The sequence below is a fragment of the Bombina bombina genome, chromosome 5 (assembly GCF_027579735.1).
Source record: "Bombina bombina isolate aBomBom1 chromosome 5, aBomBom1.pri, whole genome shotgun sequence".
In the NCBI taxonomy this organism is placed as follows: Eukaryota; Metazoa; Chordata; class Amphibia; order Anura; family Bombinatoridae; genus Bombina; species Bombina bombina.
In genome coordinates this window covers 1012669466-1012681859 of record NC_069503.1, presented here as the reverse complement: position 1 = coordinate 1012681859, position 12394 = coordinate 1012669466, and the positions used below count along the sequence as shown (strand labels likewise).

Here is a 12394-nt window from a genome sequence, read left to right as displayed (position 1 = left end):
CTACCCATGATCCAAGAGGGTCAGTACATGACCACAGTGGACCTAAACCCTTCGGGTTGGCTACAGCCCCGAGAATCTTTACAAAGGTTCTGGACTCACTTCTGGCGGTTCTAAGACCGTGAGGCATAGCGGTAGCTCCGTATCTAGACAACATCCTGATACAGGCGTCAAACTTTCAAGTTGCCAAGTCTCATACAGAGATAGTTCTGGCATTTCTGAGGTCGCACGGGTGGAAAGTGAACGAGGAAAAGAGTTCTCTATCCCCACTCACAAGAGTCTCCTTCTTAGGGACTCTTATAGATTCTGTAGAAATTAAAATTTACCTGACGGAGTCCAGGTTATCAAAACTTCTAAATGCTTGCAGTGTTCTTCACTCCATTCCGTGCCCTTCGGTGGCTCAGTGTATGGAGGTAATCGGCTTAATGGTAGCGGCAATGGACATAGTGCCATTTGCGCGCCTACATCTCAGACCGCTGCAATTATGCATGCTGAGTCAGTGGAATGGGGATTACACAGATTTGTCCCCTCTGCTAAATCTGGATCAAGAGACTAGAGATTCTCTTCTCTGGTGGTTGTCTCGGGTCCACCTGTCCAAGGGTATGACCTTTCGCCGGCCAGATTGGACAATAGTAACAGATGCCAGCCTTCTAGGTTGGGGTGCAGTCTGGAACTCCCTGAAGGCACAGGGATCGTGGACTCAGGAGGAGAAACTCCTTCCAATAAATATTCTGGAGTTAAGAGCGATATTCAATGCTCTTCTGGCTTGGCCTCAGTTAGCAACACTGAGGTTCATCAGATTTCAGTCGGACAACATCACGACTGTGGCTTACATCAACCATCAAGGGGGAACCAGGAGCTCCCTAGCGATGTTAGAAGTCTCAAATAATTCGCTGGGCAGAGTCCCACTCTTGCCACCTGTCAGCAATCCATATCCCAGGCGTGGAGAACTGGGAGGCGGATTTTCTAAGTCGTCACTTTCCATCCGGAGGAGTGGGAACTCCTCCGGATGTGTTTGCACAATTGATTCATCGTTGGGGCAAACCAGAGTTGGATCTCATGGCGTCTCGCCAGAACGCCAAGCTCCCTTGTTACGGATCCAGGTCCAGGGACCCAGAAACGACGCTGATATATGCTTTAGCAGCGCCTTGGTTCTTCAACCTGGCTTATGTGTTTCCACCGTTTCCTCTGCTCCCTCGGCTGATTGCCAAAATCAAACAGGAGAGAGCATCGGTGATTCTGATAGCACCTGCGTGGCCACGCAGGACTTGGTATGCAGACCTAGTGGACATGTCATCCTTTCCACCATGGACTCTGCCTCTAAGACAGGACCTTCTGATACAAGGTCCTTTCAATCATCCAAATCTAATTTCTCTGAGACTGACTGCATGGAGATTGAACGCTTGATTCTATCAAATCGTGGCTTCTCCGAGTCAGTCATTGATACCTTAATACAGGCACGAAAGCCTGTTACCAGGAAAATCTACCACAAGATATGGAGTAAATATCCTTATTGGTGTGAATCCAAGAATTATTCATGGAGTAAGGTTAGGTTTCCTAGAATATTGTCTTTTCTCCAAGAGGGCTTGGACAAAGGATTATCAGCTAGTTCCTTAAAGGGACAGATTTCTGCTCTGTCTATTCTTTTGCACAAGCGTCTGGCAGAGGTTCCAGACGTTCAGGCATTTTGCCAGGCTTTGATTAGAATTAAGCCTGTGTTTAAACCTGTTGCTCCTCCGTGGAGCTTTAACTTGGTTCTTAAGGTTCTTCAAGGAGTTCCGTTTGAACCCCTTCATTCCATTGATATTAAACTTTTATCTTGGAAAGTTCTGTTTTTGATGGCTATTTCCTCGGCTCGGAGAGTCTCTGAGCTATCTGCCTTACAATGTGATTCTCCTTATCTGATTTTTCATGCAGATAAGGTAGTTCTGCGTACCAAACCTGGGTTTTTACCTAAGGTGGTTTCTAACAAGAATATCAATCAAGAGATTGTTGTTCCATCATTGTGTCCTAATCCTTCTTCAAAGAAGGAACGTCTTTTACATAATCTGGACGTAGTCCGTGCCTTGAAGTTTTACTTACAAGCTACTAAGGATTTTCGTCAAACATCTTCCCTGTTTGTCGTTTACTCTGGACAGAGGAGAGGTCAAAAAGCTTCGGCAACCTCTCTGTCCTTTTGGCTTCGAAGCGTAATACGCCTAGCCTATGAGACTGCTGGACAGCAGCTCCCTGAAAGGATTAAAGCTCATTCTACTAGAGCTGTGGCTTCCACATGGGCCTTCAAAAATGAGGCCTCTGTTGAACAGATTTGCAAGGCTGCGACTTGGTCTTCGCTTCACACTTTTTCAAAATTTTACAAATTTGATACTTTTGCTTCTTCGGAGGCTGTTTTTGGGAGAAAGGTTCTTCGGGCAGTGGTTCCTTCCGCTTAATCCTGCCTTGTCCCTCCCATCATCCGTGTACTTTAGCTTTGGTATTGGTATCCCACAAGTAATGGATGATCCGTGGACTGGATACACTTAAGCATAAATTATGTTTTCTCTTGTTACCTGATAAATTTATTTCTCTTGTAGTGTATCCAGTCCACGGCCTGCCCTGTCCTTTTAAGGCAGGTCTAAATTTTAATTAAACTAGTCACCACTGCACCCTATGGTTTCTCCTTTCTCTGTTTGTTTTCGGTCGAATGACTGGATATGACAGTTAGGGGAGGAGCTATATAGCAGCTCTGCTGTGGGTGATCCTCTTGCAACTTCCTGTTGGGAAGGAGAATATCCCACAAGTAATGGATGATCCGTGGACTGGATACACTACAAGAGAAATAAATTTATCAGGTAAGCATAAATTATGTTTTATATATATATATATATATATATATATATATATATATATATATATATATATAGAGAGAGAGAGAGAGATTTATATGTAGATATATATGACGGGGACTGCACTCAGACCAGACTGGGTACACATCCCATGACCCTGCAACATGCTCAACCCTGGGTGCTCACTGGCTCTCACAGGAAGCTGTACTGTCCCCAGAGTCACAGGCAGTTAACCCCAGACAGGTCTGGGTGCAAGAACCATAGGGAAAATTACAAAACAAATTTGACCTGTCTGGGTTTAACTGCCTGTGTCTCTGGGGACAGCATAGCTTCCTGTGAGTGCCAGTGAGCACCCAGGGCTGAGCATGTTGCAGGGTCATGGGATGTGTACCCAGTCCGGTCTGAGAGTGCAGTCCCCTTCCGTGTTTTGTATATGTCTGGGGTGATTACATAAGCCTGTGCACCCTTCACGTGTTGCCAGTTTATTGGATTGAGAGCTTGCATTGTGTGGCTGTTTTAGGGTCCCAGGTTTTTTGAAGGGACCTTGACGTGGTACCTGAGCTTGTCCCATTTGGCCAAATGCGGTAACTAACCCTTCCATTTTTGCTTTTAATCTTAGCTGAGAGCTTGTGAGTGCTGGACTTTCTCTGTGTGTTATTTATAGATATACAGTGGATATAAAAAGTCTACACACCCCTGTTAAAATTTCAGGTTTCTGTGATGTAAAAAAAATGAGACAAAGATAAATCATTTCAGAACTTTTTCCACCTTTAATGTGACCTATAAACTACACAACTCAATTGAAAAACAAACTGAAATCTAAAAACAAACAAAAAAAAAAACTAAAATAATGTGGTTGCATAAGTGTGCACAATGTATAACTGGGGAGGTAGCTATGCTCAGAATTAAGCAATCGCATTCAAAACCAAGTTAAATAAGAGTCATCACACACCTGCCATAATTTAAAGTGCCTCTGTTTAACCCTGAATAAAGTTCAGCTGTTCTAGTAGGTCTTTCCTGACATTTTTTTAGTCGCGTCCTACACAAAAGCCATGGTCCCCAGAGAGCTTCCAAAGCATCAGAGGGATCTCATTGTTAAAAGGTATCAGTCAGGAGAAGGGTACAAAAGAATTTCCAAGGCATTAGATATACCATGGAACACAGTGAAGACAGTCATCATCAAGTGGAGAACATATGGCACAACAGTGACATTTCCAAGAACTGGATGTCCCTCCAAAATTGATTAAAAGACGAGAAGAAAACTGGTCTGGGAGGCTACCAAGAGGCCTACAGCAACATTAAAGGAGCTGCAGGAATATCTGGCTGTGTAGTACATGTGACAACAATCTCCAGTATTCTTCATATGTTTGGGGTAGACGGCAAGACGGAAGCCTTTTCTTACGAAGAAAAACATCCAAGCCCAGCTAAATTGAGCAAAAACACATCTGAAGTCTCCCAAAAGCATGTGAGAAAAGGTGTTATGGTCTGATGAAACCAAGGTTTAACTTTTTGGCAATAATTTCAAAAGATATGTTTGGCGCAAAAACACTGCACATCACCAAAAGAACACCATACCCACAGTGAAGCATGGTGATGGTAGCATCATGCTTTGGGTCTGTTATTCTTCAGCTTGAACTGGGGTCTTATTCAAGGTAGAGGGAATTATGAACAGTTCCAAATACCAGTCAATATTGGCACAAAACCTTCAGGCTTCTGCTAGAAAGCTGAACATGAAGAGGAACTTAATCTTTCAGCATAACGACCCAAAGCATACATCCAAATCAACAAAGGAATGGCTTCACCGGAAGAAGATTAAAGTTTTGAAATGGCCCAGCCAGAGCCCAGACCTTAATCTAATTCAAAATCTGTGGGGTGCTCTGAAGAGGGCTATGCACAGGAGATGCCCTTGCAATCTGACAGATTTGGAGTGTTTTTGCAAAGAATAGTGGGCACATCTTGCCAAGTCAAGATGTGCCATGCTGATAGATTCATACCCAAAAAGACAGTGTTGTAATAAAATCAAAAGTTGCTTCAACAAAGTATTAGTTTGCAACCATATTTTATTTTTTTATGTTTACTTCCCTTCACCTAAAATATTTCAGTTTGTTTTTCAATTGAGTTGCATAGTTTATAGGTCACATTAAAGGTGGAAAAAGTTCTGAAATGATTTCTTTGTCTCATTTTTTTACATCACAGAAACCTGACATTTTAACAGGGGTGTGTAGACTTTTTATATCCACTGTATATATAGATATAGATATACATACATTCATTTATAGATACATACATACATACATACAAGGCAGAGGATGTAGTATTGCTTTTAGGTTTGTTCCTACTGTTGCTTTAAAAGCAGTGTAAGTAATTTAATGTCCACTTAAAAACCCTAATGCTGTCATTTGTGTATGTTTAAAATATAAGCATCTTTGTGAGCCAGAATCTAAACTGTTTTTTTCTAGGTGGAGCTTATTCCCAATGGTGTAAATATTCCTGTAACCCCTCAAAATGTATATGAATATGTAAGAAAATATGCAGAACACAGAATGCTAGCAGTAGCGGAGCAACCACTACATGTAAGTAGCCTCCTTTTTTCTTCTGCCTGAATTTTAGGGGCTGGATTTATCAAGCTACGGCAGGCAGAGAGTGAGAGAGGGGGGCAGAGTGAGAGAGAGGGAGACAGTCTTTTTTCTTTTCATTTTTAATTGCAAATTAACAAGTAGTGTTATTGCAACTATTTACTAAAAATTCCTGATTTTAGCTCATACATATTTCTTTCCAGATGTCCCACAGTATGAAATAGTCCAACACATATATTTGTTATTAGTTAGTGTTCTGCTATTTGATTAAAAAAAATTGTTAAAATGGTCCATAATTACAGATAGAAAAAATAACTTGACAGTGACAGGTTTTAACGTTACATTGTTTGTCTTTCTTCCTATGCTCCAAAAATTCCTTATAGCTATGAACACCAAAGAAGAAACACAGATGTTAAAATTACACTCATTGCACTATATAGCTTTCTAAATATACACCATATATTATTGATCTAAGATACATAGTATGGGCATTACAGATGGTTTATTTTCATTTTAATCTCACCTGGTAAATGTTTTCATATTATACAGGCAATGCGAAAGGGACTACTAGATGTGCTTCCAAAGAATGCGTTAGAAGATTTAACTGCTGAAGATTTCAGGCTCTTAGTCAATGGTTGTGGGGAAGTTAATGTCCAGATGCTAATAAGTTTTACATCTTTCAATGATGAGTCGGGTAAGAAGTAAATTGATGATCAGAATACTTTTTCTCATGTCATTAAGTAGATTTGCAATATTCTTAGCTTAAAGGGATAGTAATGGTAACATTAAACAATTCAATGATTCAGATAGAGCATCTCATTTTAAACAACTTTACAATTAACTTCTGTTAAGAAATTTGCTTTGTTTTCATGGTATCCTCTGTTAAAAAGCATTAATAGGAATGCTCAAGCAGCAATGCACTGCTGAGAGCTAGCTGGCGATTGGTGGCTGCACATATAATTCCTCTTGTTGGCTCATCCAGTGTGTTCTGCTAACTCCCTCCGGTACATTGCTCTTGCTCCTGAGGTTTACTCTGAAAGAGAATACCAAGAAAGCAAAGCAAACGTTTTGTTTTTAAAGGGAAAATAAACAACTTGTAATTACATTTCTTTCCAATTGGCATGGAGAGTCCACAAATCTATTCTAATTACTAGTGGGAATACAGCTCCTGGCCAGCAGGAGGAGGTAAAGAACACCCCAGAAGAGCTGTCACTCCCATTACCCATAATCCCCAGTCATTCTTTGCCTTGAACATCAGGAGGATGTGCGAAGATGGTGTCTGAAGATATTTAATCCTTTAACTGGTACTTTTGCCTGCAAGCAAGGATTGGGGTTAAGCTGTGTCCATGTAATTCTCTTTAGTAAGAGTAATGGTGGCTTTAAGCAGTTAGAAGGTGGCAGTGGTCTTTGCTTAACTTCTTACACCAATGCTACCCCTTTATAAAAAACCAGGGTTGGTTACTCTGTTTTGCTTTTTCTACAGGTCCCTGTCAGAAGTTGGTGAATCTGTCACACCTAAGAAGCTGTTCCTGCCCTGCATCTGGATCCAAAGGTAAGTGCTTTTGCCTTCTAGGTTAGAAGGATACAGCACTCAGGAGGTTAACCTCTCAGGTGGATTCTTCATGGACTGTATCTCTTTAATTTGGAGATAGCTTTATGGGCAGCAGGGAGCCATGGTTTTTAACACTACTTTATTCTGGCAGGGCACTGTAGTTTGAGGAGACAAAATAGGAAGGGTTTCCCTGTATTATGGGAGACTGATCTGGCTTTAATCCTATGGGGGTTATTGTGGAGGCTCTTAAACATATGGGGTTTTATTCCAGCCATGTTCTATGGCTTATCGGACCTTTGGAGGGATACTTAAGAGGAGTTTTCTTTTAACCCTTTGAGTGCTAAGCACTTTCCCACCTGGGTGCTAAGCACATTTGAGGGTTTTTTAATTTAAAAAAAAAAAATTTCCTTTTCTTTTCAGATCCCCAAGACTTACATTGGTGGTCTGTAGCTGCTTAGATGCCTGAGATACAGGCTTCTAAGCAGCATGCCCCCTTTCCCCATATTGTTCATTGTCTTTTTTTAAATAAAGTTGCGCAGTGACGTCATCACGCAAAACATGAAGCCCCGGCGATGCCTGTCACTATGCAGGTAGGAGTGGGTGGGAGCCCCCAGATCTCCCTCAAGGTGGGAGAGTGCTAGTGACGGCTCTGAGCTGCCGTCTGCACCTGAGTGGGAAACTCTGCGACGGCTCAGAGCCGTCGTTAGCACTCAAGGGGTTAACCTGGGGAAAACCCTTTACTAGCGCTGTATTCGCATGCTTTTCGATTGTGTCGCACTTTGGTTCGATCTAAGGCTGCAACTAACGATTATTTTCATAATCGATTAATCGGCCGATTATTTTTTCGATTAATCGACTAATCGGATAAAAAGAGAATCAATAAAAGTTTTCTATGTTTTAAATAAAATCCACATAATGAGTGTTACAAATATAAACTTCAGACTAAAACTTTACATTAACACAACTGTTTCTTCAATTTTTAAGCAGCAGAGCACAGTTTTATAATTAAACAAAAGAAAACCACAAACTGTTTGAAAAGAGGTAGAACTAGAAAGAGTTAGACTATCACTGTTAATAACATTCTGTTATTCACTCTTTCAGAAACTTTGCATTGAAATGCAAAAATCTCAACATGTCCACATGCTTCTGGCTAAGGCTGGTTCTCTGTTTGCAGCTATATTTCCTGCAGCAGAGAAAAGGCTGTTGAAGTGTATAAGTAGGGGTTTGCCAATTTCACCAAAGTGGGATATTTATCTTTGTTAGCTCTTCACCAATGCTAAGTGTTTTCTACCTTGGCAAGGGGCCTCTCAATAAAGTAACCCTTGACTTCATTCTAACATAAAAATATCTTGAATATCTATATGCAATGGTAAATAACCAGCTATAAGGTTAGGGGAAATATCTAGTCCGCTCTAAAAATAACGAATATATACTTATAAAGGTTGAATCTGGTACATATTATAACAATTTATTAAAAATATAAAAAAAAAATAAAAAACTAAATCAGAAGCGCCAAGGACTGTACAGTATATCAATAACAGGACAAAGCCTTACACATTTATTTATACAGTGCATATAATCAGCAATAGCAAGCAATACGCTAATAATTGTACAAACAGATAATAGTGCACATCAATTTAAAGGGCCATAATACCCAAATGTTTAAACACTTGAAAGTGATGCAGCATAGCTGTAAAAAGCTGACTAGAAAATATCACCTGAACATCTCTATGTAAAAAAGAAAGATATTTTACCTCAAAAGTTCCTCAGTAGCCACCTCCCATTGTAAAGGATTTCTAAGCAGCATATTAGTGTGTCTGTCCCGGGACATCTGAAAGGATGAGCTTCGTGCACTCTCATATTATTTCACCAATCAGGAAAAGGAAGCTTACTATGAAATCTCATGAGAGTTAAGTCAAATCTCATGAGATCACAGTAAGAGTTCACGACCTCAGCACTGCTGATGCTGATTGGCTGCTGTTCATTTCTTCATTTTTTTAGTTTTTTTACCTGCAGCTGGGAGCAGCTGAGTATAACTTTTTACACAGAATTTACTCTGGTGATCTGAGGTGATTGTGAGGTAAAATATCTTCCTTTTCTTCTGTTATGTGTGATCAGTCCACGGGTCATCATTACTTCTGGGATATAACTCCTCCCCAACAGGAAATGCAAGAGGATTCACCCAGCAGAGCTGCATATAGCTCCTCCCCTCTACGTCAGTCCCAGTCATTCTCTTGCACCCAACGACTAGATAGGATGTGTGAGAGGACTATGGTGATTATACTTAGTTTTTATGACTTCAATCAAAAGTTTGTTATTTTACAATAGCACCGGAGCGTGTTATTACTTCTCTGGCAGAGTTTGAGGAAGAATCTGCCAGAGTTTTTTACTATGATTTTAACCGGAGTAGTTAAGATCATATTGCTGTTCTCGGCCATCTGAGGGAGGTAAAAGCTTCAGATCAGGGGACAGCGGGCAGATGAATCTGCATTGAGGTATGTAGCAGTTTTTATTTTCTGAATGGAATTGATGAGAAAATCCTGCCATACCGTTATAATGACATGTATGTATACACTTCAGTATTCTGGGGATGGTATTTCACCGGAACTACTCTGTTAAAAGTCACTAATCCTTTTAATAAGTATTTATCATGTTAAACGTTTTTGCTGGAATGTAGAATCGTTTACATTGCTGAGGTACTGAGTGAATAAATATTTGGGCATTATTTTCCACTTGGCAGTTGTTTGCTTTTAATTGTGACAGTTTCGTTTCTCTTCACTGCTGTGTGTGAGGGGGAGGGGCCGTTTTTGGCGCTCTTTGCTACGCATCAAAAAATTCCAGTCAGTTACTCTTATATTTCCTGCATGATCCGGTTCATCTCTGACAGATCTCAGGGGTCTTCAAACTTCTTTGGAGGGAGGTAGATTCTCTCAGCAGAGCTGTGAGAATTTTATATTGACTGTGAATAAAAACGTTGCTCTGTAATTTTTATGTCAAATTTAATTATTGTTATTTTACTAATGGGAACAAACCTTTGCTAAAAGTTGTGTTGTTTTAAAGTTTGATGCTATAACTGTTTTTCAGTTCATTATTTCAACTGTCATTTAATCGTTTAGTACCTCTTTGAGGCACAGTACGTTTTTGCTAAAAAAGATTATAACCAAGTTGCAAGTTATTGCTAGTGTGTTAAACATGTCTGACTCAGAGGAAGATATCTGTGTCATTTGTTCCAATGCCAAGGTGGAGCCCAATAGAAATTTATGTACTAACTGTATTGATGCTACTTTAAATAAAAGTCAATCTGTACAATGTGAACAAATTTCACCAAACAGCGAGGGGAGAGTTATGCCGACTAACTCGCCTCACGCGGCAGTACCTGCATCTCCCGCCCGGGAGGTGCGTGATATTATGGCGCCTAGTACATCTGGGCGGCCATTACAGATAACATTACAAGATATGGCTACTGTTATGACTGAAGTTTTGTCTAAATTACCAGAACTAAGAGGCAAGCGTGATCACTCTGGGGTGAGAACAGAGTGCGCTGACAATACTAGGGCCATGTCTGATACTGCGTCACAGCTTGCAGAGCATGAGGACGGAGAGCTTCATTCTGTGGGTGACGGTTCTGATCCAAACAGATTGGATTCAGATATTTCAAATTTTAAATTTAAATTGGAGAACCTCCGTGTATTACTAGGGGAGGTCTTAGCAGCTCTCAATGATTGTAACACCGTTGCAATACCAGAGAAACTGTGTAGGTTGGATAAATACTTTGCGGTACCGGCGAGTACTGACGTTTTTCCTATACCTAAGAGACTAACTGAAATTGTTACTAAGGAGTGGGATAGACCCGGTGTGCCGTTCTCACCCCCTCCAATATTTAGAAAGATGTTTCCAATAGACGCCACCACTCGGGACTTATGGCAAACGGTCCCTAAGGTGGAGGGAGCAGTTTCTACTTTAGCTAAGCGTACCACTATCCCGGTGGAGGATAGCTGTGCTTTTTCAGATCCAATGGATAAAAAATTAGAGGGTTACCTTAAGAAAATGTTTGTTCAACAAGGTTTTATATTGCAACCCCTTGCATGTATCGCGCCGATTACGGCTGCGGCAGCATTTTGGATTGAGTCTCTGGAAGAGAACCTTAGTTCATCTACGCTAGACGACATTACGGACAGGCTTAGAGTCCTTAAACTAGCTAATTCATTCATTTCGGAGGCCGTAGTACATTTAACCAAGCTTACGGCTAAGAACTCAGGATTCGCCATACAGGCACGTAGGGCGCTGTGGCTAAAATCCTGGTCAGCTGATGTTACTTCTAAGTCCAAATTACTTAATATACCTTTCAAGGGGCAGTCTTTATTTGGGCCCGGTTTGAAAGAAATTATCGCTGACATTACAGGAGGTAAGGGCCACGCCCTACCTCAAGACAAAGCCAAAGCTAAGGCTAGACAGTCTAATTTTCGTCCCTTTCGGAATTTCAAAACAGGAGCAGCATCAACCTCCACTGCACCAAAACAGGAAGGAGCTGTTGCTCGTTACAGGCAAGGCTGGAAGCCTAACCAGTCCTGGAACAAGAGCAAGCAGGCCAGGAAACCTGCTGCTGCCCCAAAGACAGCATGAACCGAAAGCCCCCGATCCGGGACCGGATCTAGTGGGGGGCAGACTTTCTCTCTTCGCCCAGGCCTGGGCAAGAGATGTTCAGGATCCCTGGGCACTAGAGATCATATCTCAGGGATACCTTCTAAACTTCAAATTATCTCCCCCAAGAGGGAGATTTCATCTGTCAAGGTTGTCAACAAACCAGATAAAGAAAGAAGCGTTTCTACGCTGTGTACAAGATCTGTTATTAATGGGTGTGATCCATCCGGTTCCGCGGTCGGAACAAGGACAAGGGTTCTACTCAAACCTGTTTGTGGTTCCCAAAAAAGAGGGAACTTTCAGGCCAATCTTAGATTTAAAGATTCTAAACAAATTCCTAAGAGTTCCATCGTTCAAAATGGAAACTATTCGGACAATCTTACCCATGATCCAAAAGGGTCAGTACATGACCACAGTGGATTTAAAAGATGCTTACCTTCACATACCGATCCACAAAGATCATCACCGGTATCTAAGGTTTGCCTTCTTAGACAGGCACTACCAGTTTGTAGCTCTTCCATTCGGATTGGCTACGGCTCCAAGAATCTTCACAAAGGTTCTGGGTGCCCTTCTGGCGGTACTAAGACCGCGAGGGATTTCGGTAGCTCCGTACCTAGACGACATTCTAATACAAGCTTCAAGCTTTCAAACTGCCAAGTCTCATACAGAGCTAGTTCTGGCATTTCTAAGGTCGCATGGATGGAAAGTGAACGAAAAGAAGAGTTCTCTTTTTCCTCTCACAAGAGTTCCATTCTTGGGGACTCTTATAGATTCTGTAGAAATGAAGATTTACCTGACAGAAG

At 41.3% G+C, this 12394-nt stretch overlaps 1 protein-coding gene across 1 annotated transcript in view; it reads left to right on the top strand.

Moving 5' to 3' along the window:
- The window catches only part of UBR5 (ubiquitin protein ligase E3 component n-recognin 5), an 877374-nt gene that overhangs the window by 805444 nt on the left and 59536 nt on the right, over nucleotides 1-12394 (top strand). The window contains exons 51-52 of the mRNA XM_053715922.1: nucleotides 5282-5395; nucleotides 5948-6092. Of these exons, the coding sequence (XP_053571897.1) occupies nucleotides 5282-5395; nucleotides 5948-6092 (259 nt within the window). The remainder of the gene's footprint in view (nucleotides 1-5281; nucleotides 5396-5947; nucleotides 6093-12394) is intronic.